Genomic DNA, 23,513 nt, shown 5'->3' on the forward strand with positions numbered 1-23,513 from the left:
CCAGAGATAACATCACTGAAAATAAAGCCTGTTCTGTTTCAAACAGAAAAGTCTTGTTTCAGTATTAGAAAAATACTTCTGCCCATTCAGCTTTGAAGAAGCATGTATGATACTTCACTAGTATTTCTTACAGTTGAGACAAAATAAGAGCAGACAGTACCAAGAGAAAGGGCTGCAACTTTTATGTTTGGTACTGAAATATTTCATTGTACTTTGATAGTGTTGCACAGTATGCCTATATGCACTATAAAGTAAATGTTAAAATTCTGCTTTTTTTCAGAATATAAAAAAGATTTAGAGAAAGACATCACAGGAGACACATCCGGTGATTTCAAAAAGGCACTTCTTGCTCTTCTTAAGGTATTGTATTTTCATTCCTTGTATACTTAGCTTTATCTGTGTAAAATATGTGCAGACGTTTTAGCATGGGGTAATGACTGTTGTATCCTCATAGTTATTTCCACCACTTAACAGTTCTGCATGAACCATTTTCAAAACTTCCTGTAATTGTTAACCAGACACTGCAGTAACATTTGTTTTTAATGCCTTTGTAGACAGTTACATTTGACATCCCACTTATCAGTTCCTCAGAGAACTCACCATAGAGGAAATGATAGTAATGTGCCATTCACATGACTCTAGTAGGTTAATAGGGTTCACCAAAGATAAATCTCTGAGATGTACAAAATGAATCCAACATGCCAAAGAGACACTTCGTTAAAAAAAAAAAAAAAAAAAAAACCTGTGCTTTTTCCAAGCTCCATAGCCCGATGCACTCTTACTTTTATACAGCTGTGGTGCTACATATCAATTTGCTGAATGAAGTTGATAAAGTTGTCTTGACTGAGCAGTCTTGTTAAATTCATCTTCTGGAGACTGTTTGAAAAAAATGACTTCTGTTCAGAAAATGTGATGAATGGCATACTTTAATCTGGTTGTTAAAAAAGGCATCATCGTACCTCTCAACTTCTTGGCACAAGAAAGCTGGACAAAGCCTAAAATAATTGAGAGATAAAGGCTGAAAAATACAGACAGAGTTTAAATATTGCTCTTAAACTCAAATTTATTTCATTATTTAGTGACTTTAGTCCTCAGTGATTTGCCAGAAAACCACAAATTTTATGAGGAATAGACGAAACATATGAAGCAAAAATCTGGACATTCTGAAACAATCTGTAGAGTTGAAAGCTATGGACATCATCTAGAGGGTTTTTATCTTCTATCTCTAGACCTAGATAATAATACCATCTTCTAAGTAGTTTTCAAAAATTCTGACAGTCTGCAGGTTCTGCAGAATCCAGCTGCCTATTAAAAGTAAAGAAAGATACAAAACAATTAGCCCCCAAATGCTGAAAGAAAAATAACTTTTAAAGCTGAAAAGTTTACCCTGTATTGTATATGTTGTACAGTCTGAGATAGCATGCGTCACGTACTGTAGATTATTTAAAGTAAACATAGAATCACAGAATATACTAAGGAGGTTATTAACACCTTGCCAGTACCCATGTTATGCCTTACCTCACTTTTCAAGGAGGAAAATGCCAGTCATATCAAGGGTGAATTGAACGTATCTGAACTGAGGTGGGTTACCAGACACAACTCTGAGATGAGATTTCGGATGACTAGAGGCTTCTAAGCATCCCAAAAACCATAAGTTGCCTGTTTTCTTTTTTTCTTTTTCTTTTTTTTTTTTTGCTTGACTTTACTATTTGCTGTACTTTTTTATTGTGTTCTGCTTAGTACTGTATTTGAATATTATAAAGTAAACTACACTGTATTGCATTTGTCTACCTTACTGTGCCTGTTAAATTGTATTCTGATACTGTTTTCAATGTTTGCAAAGTTTTTTTGCGATTTTCACTGATTGCAAAGTAATTGTTGCTACTTTTCACTGTTTGCTAAGCATCTGTTCTGTTTGTTCTATTTTCCTGCCAGGCAGTGTTTTAAGTAACTGATTTGTTTGCTGTTTAAAACATCCTTTAGTGCCTCTTTGCTGTTTTTCTGCTGTTAAATCATTTTTAGTGTTTCCTGTCTAAATTAATGTAGCTAGCAACTGTAGCATAGTCCAAATACAGGTTTACTGCATCTGGGTCTGTTTGTAGTGGGTATTGTACTCTGGCCACATTTCCCAAGCCATTTTTGGTTAGAAGGGGGCCTTCTGCACCCTTGTGAGAGAAGTGTGCTGATTGGAAACAGTCTGGTGAAGGGTGATTTGTCTAGGGCTTGGAGTAAGCAACCACATTGTTTCTTTTGTTTTTAAGTTTTTAGCTTCTGTTATTTATGCAGCATGTTTATGTGGCTTTTATCTTGTTTGAATTGAGCTGAAATGAGGTAGGCTACCAGACAGAACTGAGTTGAGATTCCAGATGACTAGAGGCTTCTGAGCTTCCCATAAACCATCAATGTTGCCTGTTTTATTTATTTATTTTGCTTGAATATACTATTTACTACACTTGTTATTGTGTTTTGCTTATTTTAATACTGTATTTGAATACTGTAAACTAAACTGCAATGTTTGTACTGTATTTGTCTGCCTTAATGTGCCTGTTAAACAGTATTTTGTTGCTACTTTTCACTGTTTGCTTCTGTTCTGTTTGTTCTATTTTCCAGCCAAGCAGTGTTTTAAATAACTGATTTGTTTGCTGTTTAAAACATATTTTTTATTGTCTCACTGCTGTTTCAAATATTTTTTTTGTTAGTGTATCCTCCCTAAATTAGTGTAGTTAGCAGCTGTAGCATAGCCAGATACAGGTTTGCTGTATCTGGGTCTGTTTGTAGTGGCTGCTGTACTCTGAGCTCATTTTCCAAGCCATCTTTGATTAGAAGGAGCCCTTCTGCACCCTTGAGAGAAGTGTGCTGATTGGAACCTGTGTGGTGAAGGATGACTGGTGTATGGCTTGGAGTAAACATCTTCATTGGTTCTTTTGAAATTTTTAAAGTTATTTTAAGTTTTTAGATTCTGATATCTAAGTCCCACATTTGATTAGGTTTCTGTGTGTTTGCTTGGCATGCAGCACCATGGGCACCATAGCCAGACAGATAATTTCAACAATTTTTCCTTTAAATACAGCTGCAGTACATTACTGTAGTCATAATCTTTAGTACATTTCTAGTGTAAGAAGTATTGCTAGTGAGCTGTGGCCTATTAAACCACCAGCCAAAAACCCTGACAGAAACATCCATTTACAGAGCATCTCCTAGATCAGTCCTGAAAGCACCCCTGTTGTGATAACAGTTCTTCAAACCTAGCATAATGGACAGTTGGACTACCTCTGATTCTCCTGCCAGGCTTGTTGACTTGGGTCTCCTGAGGCAGTGTAGCAACTGGCCCGTGTACAGTGACAACCCTCTACTAATAATTCACTTTAGTACAGAGTTCAAGAGATGTATCTACACCAAGAATCTTGAATCCCTGCTGTCTAGCACTCAAAACAGTAACACTGAAGAGGTTGTCATCTCACCCACCACTACTCATGCACATAGTACCACTACTCATACACATAGTATGCATCCAACACATAAATCAACTTATGCGTAGGTTCTCTCATAAAACTTACCAAAACAACAGAGACCTCCAAAACACAAGACTGCTACAACTAACACAGTTCCCGTAGCATCCAGGACACATAGCAACACCAGCATGTCACCTACCAAGCCCTTAAGGTATAACACTCATAAACCAAATTTTTTTGTCATTGGAGACTGCATAGTGAGACACACTGATGTCCCACTCACCAGGTTAGATGAGGAGAAAGTCACGGACAGTTGTCTCTCTGGTGCCAGGATTATAAGATCATGCATGGACTCAGGTTTATCAGCAACAACTATCATTATGACCCTGCCATGGCTCATGTTAGAGTGAATGACCTAGTGACCTAAGACATACCTCACTTGACTATATGAAGAGACACATGATTGAGCTCTCTGAGTATTTACCCCAGACAGGTATGTCCCTAGCCTTGAGCAGCATATTACCATCACCTAGAATGATGCCACAGTGTGTATATATATATATATATATATATATATATATATATATATATATATATATAAGATCAATTTCAATAATTGGCTTGGTTTTTGGTGTCAGTCCAAGGGGATGCAGTTTCTCTCAGCCTGGGATGACATGGTCAACAAACATCACTGCTTTGCCAGAGACCGTTTGCACCTGGCACCACTAGGTTTTTGGCTGCTGGCAAATGCTCTTGCCTCCCCTGTTGTGCCTTTTTAGGCAAGGTCTCAAAAACAAAATTGCTGAAGTGAAATTTGCCATTTATAACAAAATAAGGGTAATGTTGCTAAACGCTAGGAGCTTAAACCAAAAACTACACATCCTGGAAGCACTTCTATCACTGGAGGATGTAGATGTCTGTGCAGTCACAGAAACTTGGTTCAAGGGGTCTGAGAGTACCCCATCCTTGCATGGCTACAATGCTTTCCACACTTCCAGACTACAAAATGAACATGTGAGAACCAAAGGCGGCAGTGTTTCTATCTATATTAAGAGATAAATTCACCTCCCAACTACTAGTTAAACAGGACAACTCCATGGAGTTACTCCAGGTTCAGATTACTGTGGGTAAGACCCCTGTTCAAGTCATAGCTATTTACAGATACTGCTCCATGGATCATGATGCACACGAGGCTTACTTGACCAATCTGGAGTCGATCCAAATATTGCCAAACAATCTGGTCATGTGGGGATTTAAAACCTACTCTAGCCCTAACTCACCAACACAAAACTTCCTTGATTTTAACTCAAATGCCCTGGAACAAATTGTTCAAACCCCAACAAGATGAGCAAACATACTAGATCTGATCCTCACTAACGCAACAAACAAATGCGCCCCCATGACTGTGGGACCCTAATTAGTTAAATCTGACAGCAAATTAATTACCTTATAACTGGCACTAACACCAAAATTCACAAAGGGTGAAGTCGGACTAAAAAACTTCACCAAGGCAAATTATACCCTCCAAGGTGAAGGTGTAGTTGCTTTTCAGGCCCCACCCCCAGCTGGAAATGGTAACTACACCAAAGCTTATATAAATGATTGTATAGAGCTTTACTGTATGTGTACAGACTCAGCTGTTCCAGAGAGAATCAAAGCAGGAGCCCCAAGAAAAAACAAGCCACCCTGGTGGACATCCAGCTTCAACAAACTTTACAACAAATGCAAACAGTTGCTGTCCAGGAAAACTAAGGCGAGGCACCAACAATGGAAGAGCACCCTCCTCACCTTCAACAGGCAAATAACCTGTACATATCCAAAGAACAGGTCATTAAAGCCTTGTCTAAGGCGAAACACACAACATCTGTGGGACCAGATGGCATCCCAGGCTGTCTTCTAAACAAACTAAAACATGAACTAACATCACCATTAAGTACCCTATTCAGTCACAGCCTAACCACATGCTGTGTTCCTGCAGAATGGAGAACAGCAACAGTTATTCCCCTCCACAGCGTTGGCTTAGTAACTGACCCAGGGAATTGTAGACCAATAAGTCTGACCAGCCTCATCTGTAAGGCCATGGAATGTATCATCATGGACCTCATAAAGACATAGCTGACCTCCAAACCCTGGATCTGACCCAATTCAGTTTCATCAAGGGCAGATCCTGTCTGTTAAACCCATTAGATTTCTTTAAAAATGTGACCAGGGCCATTGACGAGGGAAAATCTGTGCACACAGCATACCTTGACTTAGTCAATGCCTTCGACACAATCCCACACTTGGGCATTACTGATAAACTTAGCAAACTGAATGCAAACCTCTTTGTTGTAAGATGGGTTGCCAACTGTTTCACCAGCCAGTCACACTATCAAAGTGGGTGACTCCACATCAACTAGCAGACTTGTCACCAGTGGGGTGCCATAAAGTTCATTGCTGGGCCCCCTACTGTTTGTTATATAGTTCTCAGAAGTTCAGGCCAAAACTAAGGGGCTGTGGCTGACCAAGTCTGTGGATGACTGCAAACTGGGTGCAGTTATTCCTAAATGATGTCAGTATACTTCAAGAGTGTCTTATGCAGACCAACGACTGGTGTCTTAGTCATGGTCTCAAACTAAATGCAAAGAAATGCATCATCATTCCCTTTGGTAAAAATAATGTCCCTTCACAATATGAAATTAACAACAGTGCCCTATGTACATACAAAGTGGTAAGGGATCTAGGATCACAAGTAGATTGCGATCTTAACTTTGAACACCATGTGTCTGCAGTAGTAAGGAAGGCTTCCTGCGTAGCATACTTGAATAACAAAGGCATAGACTCCAGAGCAAAGGAGGTAATAACCCCTCTGAAATCATCACTAATTAGGCCCATAATTGAATATAACTCCCATTTTGGCATGTACCATACAAAGCACCTGCAGCAATTGGAGAGACCTCAGAGGTTTCTAACAAAGAAGATCAAGAGACTCGAGCATATGCCTTACACAGACTGACTAAAGTCCCTATCACTATACTTTGTATTGTATAGACTTCTTAGGGGAGACTTATGCCTAGCTTACAGAACAATCTCCAACCCACATCTAATGAATTTGATGCACATCCGTAAATTAAGTGGGACTAAAGCTACCCATTCCAGGGACCTAAATATGCCCTGTGACTTGAATAGAATGTGCTGGGGGGGACAGATTTGTCTCCCAGTGACTACTGCTAGTTCATGTGAAGCAGAACACCTCTATGACACTGTTCAAAAGGAACCTTGACCAGTGGATGGGGCACCATAAATTCATACTGGGGATAGAGGACACAATCCTTCTGGACATGAGCAGTCATTACTAAATGCAATCCTGAGTATTGACTAGAGTAGCTATGATATTACATTGGGATGAAACAGCTCAGCTTAAAATGACCTTCCAGTCGATAACCTAGTAAACTCTATGATTCTATGAGTGCCCATCCAATTATTTAGCTCCCTTTTGAAGGAAGATAGTGAATCACACTGCTTAATTCGGAGAGAACGTTTGTTTCAGAGAAGGAGTAAGCACAGCATGACAATTCAATCTCTCCACCTTCTTTAGCTTATTTGTTTAAGTAGATTTAAGTCTCTGGTCCTGGTATTTGTAGGGCAGGTTGATTTCTGAAGGTATAAGAGGACTTGTACTACTTGGATCCCTTATGGCCCAATAAGTGTGTCATATATCACTCCTAAAGATTCTGTAGGATACTTAATACAAGGATAGAGCTTCCATACTGTTTTATCAGGTTTTTAAGGCCTTCATCGTTACAGTTAAGAACCTCTATGATCTTTCTGATGTTTGATGTGTCTAGTGAGATATATCCCTCAATGATAAGCTAATCATGGGAAATACAAAGCAATAAAGTCTTCTTTTGATCTTGAAGATGTACCTTTTGCCATCTGTTTTGTAAGGTAAAGGAATGTTCTAAACACTGTTGCAACATAATGGTCAAACAAGAGATAACTATGTACCTGTGATCCAAGATCTCTCACTACATTCTCATTTTGAAGTGGAATGTTGTCTACACTATAAGCTTCAAGGAAGGAGGGATTGGTTACCAAATTCAACAATATTTTACTTTTTGGCATTTGAGTGCATTTTTAGTACACCAGTTATTTACAATCATAGGTTCATAGGTAATTAGTAGGCTAGCTGTTCCTGTGGCCCATTTTAAGCTTAGTCGGTTTTCCTTCCAAATGTAAGAAACAAACCCTGTACCTTATGTCTGTGAGGTAAATACCTTAACCCTTACACCAACACCTTGAAGAACATTTTATTCACAGAAAGAGGTCATAAACACGTGTTTATAGATGATTATTAGGCTAGTGACCCTGGGGGGCTTTTTAAGCTTAGCCATACTTCCCAAAGGTGAAAATCAAACCAAGTACCTTGCCTCTGTAAGGTAAATACCTTAACTGTAAAATCAACTTGCAAACTTGGTTAAACAGAGATCCTTGTTTGCGATTTAGAGATCAGAGATATAGATGTTGAACAGCAGTGGTCCCAAGACATATCCCCAGGAAATTCCCCTGGTCACCTTAATGGTCTCTTAAGAAGCACCTGTCACCCTTACCTATGTGGGTTTTGACCATCAGTTAATTTGCAACCTATATAACTACATAGAGGTCAGTTTAGAATGCATTTATTTTATTTATTATGTTGGCATGAAGTATTTTACCAAATGCTTTGGCAAGGTCAAGGTATGCTACATGGGCAGCCTGCCCACTACCTGCGTCACCTTCTTAATGTCATTTATCAGATTTATCAGCTAGGATCTACCCTTCACAAAGCCAAATTGTTGGTGGTCAAGTCTGATTAGATTTTTGATATCAGTGTTAATTAATTCTGTTAATGGTATGTTCCATGGCTTTGCATGCGAGACTTGTCAGACTGATCCATTAATTTCCATGGTGAGTGGTGGATTCATCTTGTGGAGTGGCATCTTTTCTGAAAGACAAAGCTAGTTGCTAAGCTCAGGTTGAATATGTCAAGGAGTGGGTCAGTCAACACTTATTTAGTCCTGGGAGCTGGGTATATCATCAGGTCCCATGAAGGGTCTATTTTTCATTTTAGACATTACTTTTAGTAAATGTTTTCTGGTAATAATTGGGGATGAGATAGCTTCAGGAATATGTGGCATTTGTATAGCTGTCACAGGGGTGAAGTTTGCACTTAATTTGTTTGCTAGTATGTTGGCAATATCCACTGGATCTTAATGGGATGAATGTTTTTTATAGTTTCTCTTTGTGATGCAAGTAAAGAATGATTTGTAGTGGTCTTTAGCTTCTGATACTAGTCTGAGCTCATGCGTTTGATCCTTGCCCACTACCACTGTATTTTTCACCCTCTCAATATACAGTTTTACTGTATATTTTAAGATGTTTTTGTTTTTCTTTTACCATATAGTTTATTTATGCTTGTAGATTACCATGCTGTTTTTTCTTAAATTTCACATTCCATTTTGATATAGTTAGGATAGATAAGTTAATGCATTTATCCAGATGCGAACAGGATTTGTCTGCATATGCACTTGCCACACTACCATCTTGGGTAATACTGCTATATGTGAATTTGGAGACTTCATCATTGAGTTTTAGGTTTGTACATTTAATGTCCTTTAGTTTGAGGGTGTTTGCACTTGAAAGTTTAGGGATTTTTATAAAGACATTTACCAGTTTCTCATCTGAGTTAAATAGTAAAGAGAATACCATGGGAATACTACATATAGACGTCCTGTTTGTAAGGAACAAGTGAAGAATATTTTCTGTAGTGGGTTCATGGACAGTTTGGAAACCAAAGAAAGAGAGGTAGATACGCCACGGCAATCAAAGCAAACCAGATGAAAGTCAATTCACAAAGTGATAAGTCCCAAGGTTGATGATAAAAAAACAATCCTTTATTCGAACAAGTAAGCGCTTTCACGTCCCTCTGGACGCTTCATCAGACTTAAAATACACTCCTATGTTCAAAACTGCTTAAATATCGATACTACACCAATGAGAAACATAATATCAAACACATGACAATGAAAAACAACTCCATTGGTGCACAGCTGATTCAAAATAGGAATACAAGAACATCATATAAAAATGAAGAATAAAAAATAAAATAAAAAACCATCACATTAAAAAACACATAGCGTTGAGAGCTAATATATAAAAGACATATTTTCAAACTAAATAAAATATCATAATGCCTACTTCATTGTAATCACATATAAACATTTACATAAAGATTACTAGCAAACATCATACATATATAAATAAATAAAACTAGTGTCTAAATGGCCTGTCTACTAGAAATGGTCTCAATGAAAGCTTATCATTGAGGCCATGTCCCGTATCAGCTGCTAACTTAATAATCCATTTAGCTTCCTCCTTTTCAGTACTGTTACTGATATTCCCTAGACTTTCTGTAGCTTACATATGTCCCAAAACCATAAACCTAAAGGCATGTGTCGTGTCATGTTGCAGAACATGATTAGCTAAGGCATTACACTCATTCTCTCTATGAATAGTATAGATATGTTCTCTAATCCGTTCTCTAAGCATTCTATTAGTCTTGCCAACATAAAAACATTGGCATTTTTTACAAAGAGCAAGGTAAACCACATTTCTAGATTTACAGTCTGCATAGTGGTTAAATTCATATCTAACCCCAGTATCCGGATGTTCAAAAATATTTGAGTTCATAATAAAGCCACATTGATTACAGTTATGACATGCATGTGTTCCTTTTCTATGGGAGATAATTCTACTTCTCCCTTTCTTTTCATAACAAAGCATTCTTTTTAGTGACTTGGTATTTCTATGACTAAAACCAGGATTAGTGCCTACCAGGCTCTTAATGCTGTCATCTAACTGTAAAATTCCCCAATGTTTTTTAATAATGTCTACAACAGAACTATTGTTGTTAGCACCATGGAGAACGGAAAGCTAATGGATTATTAAGTTAGCAGCTGATACGGGACATGGCCTCAATGATAAGCTTTCATTGAGACCATTTCTAGTAGACAGGCCATTTAGACACTAGTTTTATTTATTTATATATGTATGATGTTTGCTAGTAAGCTTTATGTAAATGTTTATATGTGATTACAATGAAGTAGGCATTATGATATTTTATTTAGTTTGAAAATATGTCTTTTATATATAAGCTCTCAAAGCTATGCGTTTTTTTTATTTTATTTTTTATTTTATATTTTATTTTTTATTCTTCATTTTTATATGATGTTCTTGTATTCCTATTTTGAATCAGCTGTGCACCAATGGAGTTGTTTTTCATTGTCATGTGTTTGATATTATGTTTTTCATTGGTGTAGTATTGATATTTAAGCAGTTTTGAACATGGGAGTGTATTTTAAGTCTGATGAAGCATCCAGAGAGACATGAAAGCGCTTACTTGTTTAAATAAAGGATTGTTTTTTTAACATCAACCTTGGGACTTATCACTTTGTGAATTGACTTTCATCTGGTTTGCTTTGATTGCCATGGCGTATCTACCTCTCTTTCTTTGGTTTTCTCTACAGTTCTTTGTGAGGTGATACCTTACCCTGAAGTTGTGTTTTTTGGTTCATGGACAGTTTGATCTATGGACACTTCTCGTTTTTGAACTCACAGAAGTTTTGTTGATATCCTACAACTGAGGTATAGATGTCCCACTTTATCATCCTTGAATATTTTAGATATCCAAAGATTGAGTTTCTGTTTCTAAAGGTATTCCCAGAATATTTACAAATCTAAAATAGTTTTCAGACAATATAGAGGGGGTTTTGTAGCAAGCAATGATCTTAAAATTGATCCATTTAGTGTTATCTGGATCTGAATGGGTTTTATTTTTGAGTATCGCAGAATCCTTCTCAAGGTAATATGGTCTCTGACAAATATGGATACGCCACCACATTTTCCAGTGGGTCGGAAAGCATGATATGCCCAAAATCCAAGTAAAGAGGGAATGTTTTCTGAGCATTTAAATCAAGGCTCAGTAACAGCACACATGAATGTGCTCCAAATGCAGGAAGGCCTTAAGGTCGGGTAACTTGTATTTAGACTCCTACCGCTGAACAGGGGCACCTTAGTGTGGTCTTGTCCTTGATTTACTTTACTAGTTAAGTTGGGAAATCCATTAGCTGAGCCTTGCCTAAAAAGACATTGTGGGGTAGCAAGGCCTTTCTCCACTATGCGGAACCCATGGAATGAGTGGTGCAAGCTGTCCCTAGTTGTCAAGCATCTCATCCAGTGCTGATACATACTGAATCACCATCAAAAGTCATTAGCTGTTTAGCCAGTTGTTGAAACCAGTTATCTTTTCTTTGTACTTCTGCATCATTCTTGAGGAAGGGATGAGTTTGCTCAAGATCAAGGACTTTCCTACATATCTGACATGCATGAGGAGCTCTGATTTGTCTGTTTATATATCCCTCTGGTCATTTATCCTCACATGGACCCCTACCATGAAATAATCCTATTTGTCTGATTTAAAGTTTTTGTCAACCCTTTAAATATTGTCTGTCATGGCTTCTGAAAGAACTCACTATAACCCTGCTTTTATCCAGCCTCATGAAAGTAGAACCTTTGTGCATGACTGTGGATTCACTGATCCTTATTCTTAATTGCCTTTGAGGATTGGGTAAAGTCTTTTTGACAGCTTTCGCATGTAATAATTTACAATTAATTTGGGTTGAATGCTGTGTGTTAGTGTGTGTTGCTCACAGGATGCGTTATTTTTTGAGAGGGTGGCCTCCCATTTAGTTATATACTTGCATCTATTACAAATAGTATGGAGATAACCAGTAATTCATTGTCTGTGCATATCAGGCAATTGTTAACACTGCCTGAGTATATTGGGTGTTATGAGGATGAAAAGTGAGGAGAGCCTAGCTTATTCACTGGTTATTTTAGTCCAGGGTACAATGGAAAAATGGCTCTAAAAATAGCTGCCGTAATGGTCATCCAAGCTTCCATTTGGAACAGGTTTTGTTGTACTATGGCTCTTTTTGGATATGATGAAGGATCTTGTCTCATATACCCTTATCAACTGCTACAGTTTCTGGATAGGGACTCCTATGATTTTTTAATGTTACCTTATGTCCAACTTAAACTGTAGCAATAAATTCTTAAATTAATTAAATGTTAAAATCTGGACAGTAGCTCCTGGTTTAGAATATTTAATGTAAACTAAATCCATAAAGGAGCTCATATTTAGTACTAAAAACTGCTGTTACTGCTATAATTACTTAAAATGATTTAATAGTAGATTTTGAATGAAGCGGTAAAACAGCATGTTCTAGTAATCCACTTTATATGGTTTATAAGCCCAGTTTAAGTTACTATGTTTGCAGTTGTTCAATATGTAAAGCTTGTAAGAGAAAACTTGATAGTGAATGTACTTGCATCTGCCAACTATATTGCTGAACAGCACAGTTAAATTGAGAAGAGAAAACAAAATAACCAATAGAAAATGATCCGGGGCTTTTGCCAATAATGTCTACCTCTCAGAAGCCGCAACAATATATTCCGTGCCACAGAACAATCACTACTGGCCCATGAATATCTAACCCACTGACCAAAAACTGCAGGTAAGTTTATAAATGGAGATACTCAAGAGAAAACAATAAAATTAATACTAGAGTGATACTTCATAATGTATTAACATTCAGGTAAATGTTTTACACACACATTAAAATAACTTTTAGCTGATCAGACTGAAAAAATAATGAAATTCAGTTAAGGCACACTTTAAATGGGATAATTTACTAGGCAAGTGAAAACAACCACTTTCCTGCCTTTATGATAATCTGAGTTTACAAAGTAAGTTGTCCTGTTTTTAGCACGTCCTTCCAGTACAGCTCTGTGTAGCCTTTAGAAATTAAGCCAGACAGGTGGCATCTAGAGCATTTAAACTGAGAAGAGAAAAAGGAAGAATCAATAGAAAAACAGCTAGGGCTTTAGCTAATAATGTCTGACTTTTGCATTGCAGATTATTGTCACTTTTTACAAAAATTAGGCTTCAGGATCCGTTATCTGAATGATACAAATTATTTCAAAATAATGCTTTTAAGCATGTTGAAAATAATTTTAATAAATGTAAGTTTCACTCCTTATCTTTTGTTACTCTTTAGCAGTCCATATATTTGGCTTCTAAAATCGTATTCTTTATCTGGAACATTTGAGAGAATTATTTGTAGTGGTCATCTGATCTGCCCTTTGGAACAGGCTTTTCTTAGATGTGATGAAGGATGCTGTCTCATATGCTTTATCAACCACTACCGATTCTGGATGGTGACTTTCCTATGATTTTTGTAATTTTTTTTTCTCAAATCCAACTTGGAACTTGCAGAAATCTACCAACTTTGTATCATAATAGTATTTCTGTCTACAAAGATTTCTTGCCATCATTCCCTTTAAATTCTGTTGATTCTTGAAGCATCATCGTTAATATCAACGTAAGTAGCTTTCATTTTAGCCTTCTGCTCGTTAAGATGAACTGAGGGAGAGTGAGCCCTTGCAGTAGAATATCCTTGTTGTCTACATTTTTGAGATGCCAGTTCTCATGGGTTTTGCTACTGCTGGTGGTCTTGAAGTTTTTTTACTGTTTTAGCAGTTGCCTCCACTTCTGCATGTTGATCTCAGTTGAATGTGTTGGTTATTAAATATTTAATTTTTGGCTCCATGTTGAAATGTCAGGACTCTCAATGGTAAGTCCCGAAAACATGAAAAAAAGGCCCAAAAAAGTTAAGAAGAGCAAATATTGAACAATACTCTTTTTCTTTAAAACTTGTTGTTTTGCAGGAAGGCAAGTACCCCATGTATCCCCTGATGTGGGTGACAGCACCCCATCCCCGAAAAAAAAAGGGAATGTACTGAGAAGTGGCAATCTCAGATTTAACATATGTAAGTCTGGATTTTCAGTCATTCAGTTTTCACATTCCAGGACTCAGCATTGTTAGTCCTAACATTTTAAACAGTTACCTTAATTCTCACTGTTGCTCAAATCTTCTGAACTTTTGAATTTTGCATTAAAGAATATTGTCAAATATTACAAAAATCAAAATCCACTATCAGGAGTTTATAGACTTTAGTACATCAATTATTCTTGCATTTGTTTTGGAGTAAGTTTGTTTATTTTATGGAAACTGAAATAATAATATGCACGTGTGAAATACATGGCCTCTTTGAACCATTACAGTTACACTCAGGAGCTGATACTCTGCATTTGTATTCTCTGACCAAACATATCTTCCTTTCAATTTTTGTTAAGGCACATATTGCAGAGGGCAAAACTCTGCAACATCCATTCTAAGTTAACTTTCCTGGCCAATGCATTATATATTTTGCCATTTCTTTGCATTGACTGTTCCAAGATGTGTTTGTGTGTCCTCTCAAATATTTGTCGTCTCAGCTGATTAGAAATTTTTGTCCACTTTGAACATTATGACATGAACTTCACTGAATGAAAAAATAAAATGGAATTCATTCCTTTACTTATTATTTTTCTCAGACCAGTCTTTGACTCTAATCTGTTTTAGTAAGTGAATTTCTAAGTTAGTGCCAATATATTTCTTTTTCTTTTTCTTCCCTTACTGGTAACTGCAGTATTACCCAGGATGTCACTGTTTACCATTCTAAGATAAATAAATTGTATACAGTACCTTGCCTGCAGTGTTTTTCATTTTCCATAGGTTAAGTACTGTTTGTAGTCTTAAAAGTACTCCACAACGACTTCCATGAATATGCTTTACTAGAGTTTGTGGCCACTTGTCACCCAAATTCTTTACTAGAGACATACAATAAACTTTCAGTTAACCGGAACTCAAGCAACCGGCACTCTCAAGCAACCAAAAAAATAAATAAATCAAATAAATACAGTGCAGTTTTCATGTGTTGTACTTGTTTTCCCCCACAGAAACATAACTTACATTTTTAGAGTTTTAGAGTTTTAAAAAGGAAGATAGGAATAAATTCCCTCTCTTCCCAACCTAAGAACAAGTCAAACCAAACAAATAGTATAGGGTACAGTATTAGTCAGGCCTATTTTTAATAGTAACTTTCTAGCAACCAGAAACTACAGTTATCCGGCATCTACCAATCCCCATGGGTGCCGGTTAACTGAGAGTTTACTGTATTTACAGTATTCCACACATCCATATACTATTACTAATAATTCCTTTCATTGTCACTAAATCCATTGCTAGTAAATCTGCATGTCAGAGTGGAAATGTACTAGTAATTGACAACATGTCTGGCATACTGACACTTCACTGGACAAAAGATAGAATGAGAGTTAACTGCCCTGACATTGCCAGGAACCATGACATCACAGATTCCTTCAAGCAGAACAGACATGACTATGCAATTGTGATTGTTTATAGAAGTATGAATGAGTGGAGTCTCTGAACTCGGGACATGTAGAGGTGCAGAACGGTGCTAGCTATATATGTTTCTAATGCAGGTAAGACTCTGTCACTTAGGGAATTCCTACCCTGACTATGAGAGATGCCCAGGTGTGTGTATATATGCATGTGTGTGTATGTATGTGTATATATATATATATATATATATATATATATATATATATATATATATAATAGAGAGAAGATAATTGGCTTTTTATCATTCATCCATACTCTGTCCAAATAAGTCCAATTATCGAAAATAATGCTACATTTAGTATGTATCTGTCTAAGCACTTAACTCAGCTGGAAGGCACACCAGAGATAGACCATCAGCATTAAGATCAATGAAAATCTGTGTGCTGAGAAAATCATATTCAAATTGGACCAGGAGGGACTGTTGCCTACTACAGCTTTGGCAGGACCTGTTGGAAATAGAAAGCGAGTGATTTTCCTAACCCACTAGAGCAGAGTTTTTTTGGGAGGGGTGGTGAGGAAATGGAAAGATCTGAAGTAGTTAACTTCATTTGATCAGCAACCTGTGGGTATCGGATCTGTCCTGGATCCAAGCCGGCAGTTTTCCAAGCTAGAGATCCGAGCTGCAAGCTCCTCTCCCTTACCCTTACCCATAATACCCACCTACCTCCCTCCAGTCCTCAGATCTCGTTTTCTGCGGCTTTTATAAGCACGAGTGACAAGCTCCTTGCGATTAGGTAAGATAAGGATAGGAATTTTTTCTACCTTTTTACCAATTTAAAAAGTGTGTGTGTGTGTGTGTGTGTGTGTGTGTGTGTGTGTGTGTGTGTGTGTGTGTGTGTGTGTGTGTGTGAGATAGTTGATCCCTTAGACTAGTTTAGTTTAGTTTAATTTAACTTTAATGTATTCCCCTTCCCCTTATCTGTGTGTTAGGGAGTGTAATTGTGGCCGAAGGCCCTAAGGCCATCTTTTCCAAATGCTCTTGAGTGTGGCCATAAGCTGTCCCCAGCCGATGGCCACACTCAGTGTGTTCTTTGCCTGGGGGTTGCACATTTGACATCAGACTGCCAGATATGTGCTGCCTTTAACCCCCGGGTTCTGAGAGACAGGGGGAACAAGTTAATCTTAGCAGGCCTTTTACCCGCGGATTCTACTTCTTCCTCCTCTCCCTCAGTGGTGCCAGTCGTGGCTGCGGCTGTTCAGCCAAAGGTCCCTGCTTCCCTGGCTGGGACTCAGCCTCACACTGTGTCCCAGGGAGAGAGGGACCCTAGAAAGAAAGAGAAGAGAGATGGAGAGAGGGAGAAAGAGAGAGACAAAGACAGGGAGAGGCATAGGAGCCACAAGCGGCGGGCCGACTTAGCCCCCTTGGCCTCGCCGGCTAAGCAGCACTATTCTCCCTTGAAAGGTTCCTGGGTCCTCCCCCTCTCGGCTCTGTTCCCCACATTTCTCTCCAGAGCTGGAGGAGGAGCCCCGGCCACCTTCAAGGTTGTCGAGGTGGCCTCTTCTAGGTCTACGAGAAGCCTTTCTGACGCGGACATGGACCAGATGATGCGTCGCATCCTTCAGGCCCAGATGCAGATGGGAGTGCTCTTGCCTCCCCCTCAGCCCCCTTCTTTGCCCCCATTGCTCCTTCTCCGATCCATTATCGGGTTTCAGAGCAGTCGGATCCGAGTAGCCTCGGAGCCGGGGAGTCGGCACCGATAGTAATCGCTACTTCGACGCCGGCCTTACCTTCGAGTTTATCGGGTCCCTTTTTGGATCCAAGCTCTCAGAGCCATGAGCCGAGCCTCAGATCCAGAGGGGTGAGTGTCTTCGGCTCCGATACGGTCAGAGCACACTTCCCTTTCGGGTCCGATCGCTTCAGCTCCAGCGCTGATCTACACGTCGGATCCGAGGGGGCAGCTCTCAGATCCCAGGGAGAGTGGTTCACCTTCAGCATTCGATGTGGTGGAGAGGGTCCTCTCGAGGGATTCGACATCCCCGGCTCGTGCTGTGGATCCACCCACCATTCCCTCGCAGATGGGCCTGTCTTCCATCATCCGGCCCCAGGGACAGCCTGCGTCTACACCCCAGCTAGTTCCTGTAGAGGGGCATGACCCTGCTGGTGAGCCCTCCTCGGACAGTCCCGCTGAGGAGGTCCCTCACAAATGAAAGTGTAAGAGGAGGCACTTGGACTCCCCCGAGTCCCTCACGGAAGACACTGACTTGGAGGAAGGAGAACACTCCCCGAGGATGTCTCCTTTGGAGACATTATGGAGATGCTGTGCATTAGAGGGGGGTGGTCACCCCAGAAACCTTCCTCGGATGAGTCAGTGTTTCTGGAGGCGTTTGACGCAGGCCCGTCTACCTCTTGGGCGTCCCCACCGGCCGACCCCCTGGTAGACCTAATTACTACCAGGGCGTGGAAGGAGCTGGACACTGTAGAGCCAATCCCCAGGAGACCAGATAAGATCCTTAGTCCCCTGACAGACAAGACAGCGTGGAGCAAAGGTTCCCCAGTAGATGCCATGGTGGTGGCGGTTGCCACCAAGAAAGAACTGGCACAGGATAGTTCCTCGGTCCATCCTCCTGACAAGGAGTCTCGGACGATGGATCACATCAGAAAGCGGATGTTTGCTTCAGCCACCTTTTCCATAAGGGTGCTGAATTACTTGGCACACGTGATTAAGCTTCAGCAGGATCTAGTAAAAGAGTACGCTGGGTCTCCCCCGGAGTCCATGTCAGCCGAGGACAAATGAACTTTCTCGGCTCGCATGGCCACTCTAAAATCAATATCCAACACATCTATGCAGCTTCTTTCCCATGCCACAGAGGGGGCATCTAGAGCCAGCGGAGCAGGCATCACCTTACGGCGTCACACCTGGCTCCAACTTTGTGACTTTGCAGAACCATTCAAGGCGTCCTTCGCAAACGTTTTCTTTGATGGTTCTACGCTGTTTGGCAAGACCGTCTGCGATACGCTGCTACAGAGCGAGAAAGATGGGAAGATGCTGTCTGCTGTCGGAATCCGCTTCTCGGCTCCTCAAAGGTCCTTTTCCAGGAACCAGAGAGGACAAAAGAAGATGTGGTTCCGGAAATCTCAGCAGTCCCGTTACGCTTCAGACCCTTCATCCTCCAGAGGCAGGGGAGGACAAGGTGGACGCCGGCCCAGAGGCAGAGGGGTGCCGAAGAATTTTGGGTCGAGGGAACCTTTTACCGACCGACCTGCGCAGCAACCCTGAGGGGTTGCCCGACTGCTCCTCTCTGGTGCCAGTCGGCGGGCGTTTCTCGGAACACCTAGCACATTGGGAGTCCATCACGACAGATTGCTGGGTGCTCCGAATAATATCCAGAGGTTACTCTATCCCCTTCATAAATCTTCCCCCTCAGTTGAAGTGCCTCCCCGATGTTCCACCCAGTCAGAGGGAGGCAGCGGCTTTAGAAATAAAGAAGCTGCTAAGAAAAAGGGCCATCCAGCACGTCCCCCCAGGCCAGTCCGGGTTGGGCAATTACTCCAGGTTCTTTTTGGTGCCAAAAAAGACGGGGGACTTGAGACCAATTCTCGACCTGTCAACATTGAACCTGTTCATTGCCAAAGAGAAATTCCGGATGGTCACTCTTCAATCTATTCTCCCCCTTCTGCAGGAGAATGACTGGATGTGCTCCATAGACCTCAAGGATGCGTACTACCACATTCTCATGGACAGGTGATCCAGGAGGTTTCTCCGCTTTCGGTTGGGGGCCAGTCATTATCAGTTCAGGGTCTTCCCTTTTGGCCTCACCACAGCCCCCAGGGTGTTCACCTAGGTCATGGCAGTTGTAGCGGCCCACCTGAGGCTTTAGGGAATACAGGTCTTTCCTTACCTGGACGACTGGCTCCTCGCCGCTCGCTCCCACCAGGCGTCTACTGTGCTCAGCCAGGGATTGCTTCCTGCTCTTGGCCCACCAGTTGGGGATCACTATAAATTACAAAAAATCATCCCTTCAACCTGTTCAGGTCCTGGACTTCATAGGGGCCAGAATAGACACACACCAGTCCAAGGCCTTCTTGACATCAGACAAACTCTGCAATTTAACTCTCCACGTCTTAGCACTTTTACAATCTCTGGCCCCACCAGCAGAATTAGTCCTGAGAGCCCTAGGGTCCATGGCAGCAGCTATCAACCTTTCACCCCAAGCCCACTTGAACATGAGGGTTCTTCAATGGACCTTACAGGTCCAGTGGTCCATCCTTCGACATCCGTTAGACTCCCCGATTCCCCTCAGCAGAGTTTGCAGGGACTCCCTACTTTGGTGGCTCCATTCCCGAGATCTTCGGGAAGGGCGGCCGTTTTTGATGCCTTAACCCCAAGCCACGGTAACCATGGATGCTTCTCGCCTGGGGTGGGGGGGGCATTGCATTGCATGGGCAGAACTGTCCAAGGCACGTGGACTCAGAGAACGTTCTGCATATCAGTGTTCTGGAGATGAGGGCAGTGCTTTTAGCATTGCAAGCTCTCCATGCCCTTCTTCCTCCGGGGACTTTTGCAATTCAGACAGACATGTCAGTGGTCTGGTACATCAACAAATGGGGGGGGGGACCAGGTCTTACCCTCTTTGCCGAGAGGCCATGAGAGTTTGGGAGTGGGCGATATCCACCAACCGTTTTCTGCTAGCAACGCACATTCCGGGTCGGTCCAACATTTTAGCGGACAAGCTGAATTGAACTATCCTCTTGCCTTACGAGTGGTCTCTGAACCCCTTAGTAGCAAAACAGATCTTCCTCAAATGGGGTCAACCTTGCTGCGATCTCTTCGCATCGCCTTTGAATGCAAAGTGCAGTGAGTTTTTCTCTCTAATTCCCCCGTTCATGCTTGGCCATCCGGTCTTCTTTATGCTTATCCTCCTCTCCCGTTAATGACAAAATTCTTACAGAAAGCTCGTCGGTTGGGGAGCCAGGTTATCCTCATAGCCCCGTTCTGGCCTCGTCAAACCTGGTTCCCTTACCTACGGTCTCATCTCATAGCTCATCTTTGGATCTTAGATCTCATTCCGGATCTGATCTCTCATCCTTCGGGATTGAAAACTCTGAAACTGGACGACCTCAAGCTCTCTGCTTGGTTGATCCAGTTCCGTTAGTGGCTAGGGCTCCCGGTATCTCATCTGCAGTTAAATCCATCCTGGTGGCGGCGCATAAGCCTTCTACCAGGAAGGTCTACAACAGTAAATGGAAATGTTTTTCCATCTGGGCCTGGCGTAGGAATTTGGACCCTTTATGGCTCCCATTCCAGCAGTACTAGAATTTCTATCTCACATTTTCCATCAAGGGGCCAGTTCTTCTACTGTGAAGGTTCAAATGGCGGCCATTTCCCGCTTCCACATCGGGGACAATCTTGGTCCTTTAGCTTCCACTAAGATCTGTAAGACTTTCTTAAAGGGCACCTTTCTTTTAAGACCTCCTGTCAAGAATGCGGTTCCTCCATGGGACATAACCATAGTCCTTCAGGCTCTAACTGGTCCACCCTTTGAGCCTGCAGCTTCTGTTGACTTAAAGTTCTTGTCTTGGAAAACTGCCTTCTTAATTGCTATTACCTCAGCTAGAAGGGTATCTGAGCTTTAGGCCCTTTGTACTAAACCCCCGTATCTTGTCTTCCATAAGGACAGAGTATCTCTCAGGACTAATCCTTCCTACTTACCTAAAGTGGGTTCCGAGGCTAACATCAACCAATCCATTAATCTGCCTGTTTTCTTCCTTAACTATCAGAACAAGGGGGAGTATAGACTGCATTCATTAGATGTGCATAGACAATTGCGCTTTTACTTGCAGAGAACAGCTGCCTCTTGCAAGTCGGAGAAGCTCTTTGTTTCCTTTGCTAAGCCATCTTTGGGTAAACCAGTAATGAAGGTGACTCTAGCTAGATGGATATCTCACTGCATTTTGCTCACATACAGAATTTCTGGTCGGCCGGAGCCCTTGGGGGTGCATGCTCATTCTACCTGTTCTATGGCTACCTCTGCTGCGTTTTGGTCAAGAGTTCCCTTGGATGATATCTGTTCTGCGGCTACTTGGGCTTCTTCTCATACCTTTATTTCACATTATAAATTAGACCTGATATCCAGAGGGAGGGCGGCCTTTGGCTCTGCAGCGCTCCAGAATATTCTTCCTTGAGGACCTCCCAAGTTTTTTGGTAGCTGGGGACTCTGTCCCACAGGTTGCTGATCAAATGAAGTTAACTACTTCAGATAAAGAAGTTATGTACTCACTATAACGTTCCATCTGAGTAGGTAACTTCATTTGTCAGCAACCGACCCCCCCCTCCTTCCCCCTAACCTGGCTTTCGTTACCTGAATGATAGAATGATTCAGTCCTGGTATGCATCAGGTTAGGATGTTCAGGTATTGTTTGTCTTGGTGCTGTCTGGTAATTGGGCAAACTCGATCTGAGGCCTGGAGGGAGGTAGCAGGGTATTATGGGTAAGGGGGAGGAGCTTGGAGCTCTGATCTCTAGCTTGGAAAGCTGCCGGCTCGGATCCAGGATGGATCTGATACCCACAGGTTGCTGACAAATGAAGTTACCTACTCAGATGGAACGTTATGGTGAGTACATAACTTCTTTTTAGAATCTGGTCAAGCCATAAGCTTTTCAACTTCTATCCATCAGACATGAAGGCCAGACTGGAGGTTAATCTGCTGATATATATTGGTTGCTCCAGCATGTTCTATTTATGTTGCAGGCAAGTTCAGGTCCTTGGATCTAAGGTTTCTAATGCTTTTTTTTTTTTTTTGCAGATGTGCAAAAGATCCATCAGAGCTAGATCTGAGGATACCTTGTGTGCTAGGCATAGATCGCCTCTCAGTAACTTGTAGGAGACTAAGTACAGAGATAGAGCCTTAATGCAGTTTGTGTAGAGCATGGTAGTGATACCCTGGATTCTCCTGGTGAGGAATCTTCGAGGGCATTTCGAGGGCATTCTAACTGTTGCAACTGCCTGGTTAGGTACATGCCAAAGAAGACATTGAACTCAATGGGTCTGATAAGGACTGAGTAGAGTGGTACGATAACTTCCTTGGACCTGGATGCTATACCCTTTCTTATGAGTTGAGCAACATCGAATTATTTTTTTACTGTCTTGGCTGTGTGTTGGTTGAATGCCAGATTACTGTCTACATGTGTTCCGAGATCCCTAACTGTTAGGTCAGCTCTTGGGGGCATTTTATCAATGGAGTAATTAGCTTGGGTGGATGATTCTCAAATGACACTATAATGCATGTTTTCATGTTGAGTTTTAATCTGTGGCTTTGGCACTAGTCATTTGTTTGTGTCAGACTTTCTTGTATGATGTTGCTGTCATGGGGGAATCCATGATAATTCCCAATGTGCAGTCATCTGCGTACTTGGTGAGCCAGAGGCCTTTCACATTATCCTTTACTTCCGAGATGTAGAAGTCAAACAGGAGTTGGTCCAACATTGATTACTGAGATACTCGGCTGGTGACCAGTCTTCTGGTCAAAGTGGTCTCACCAATTCTGATTTTTTGGGTCCTGTCTGTGAGCTAGCCAAAACACCAGCAAGTTATATAAGGATTTATGCCTAGTTCTGACAGTTTGTCTACAATATTTGAGTGGGATATTGTATCAAACACCTTGGCCAAGTGAAGGTAGGTATTATGTACCATTTTTCCCTCATCCATAGCCTTGGTAACCCTCAAAAGAAGTGTAC

The 23,513-nt window shown here is 41.0% G+C and overlaps 1 protein-coding gene across 1 annotated transcript in view; it reads left to right on the top strand.

Moving 5' to 3' along the window:
* LOC122793101 (annexin A1-like) overlaps positions 1-23,513 on the top strand; it is a 401,547-nt gene that overhangs the window by 216,626 nt on the left and 161,408 nt on the right. Inside the window, exon 7 of the mRNA XM_044060832.1 lies at positions 281-360. Within this exon, the coding sequence (XP_043916767.1) occupies positions 281-360 (80 nt within the window). The remainder of the gene's footprint in view (positions 1-280; positions 361-23,513) is intronic.

Source organism: Protopterus annectens, chromosome 2.part0 (genome assembly GCF_019279795.1).
Source record: "Protopterus annectens isolate FY-2018-M chromosome 2.part0, PAN1.0, whole genome shotgun sequence".
NCBI classification, from domain to species: domain Eukaryota; kingdom Metazoa; phylum Chordata; order Ceratodontiformes; family Protopteridae; genus Protopterus; species Protopterus annectens.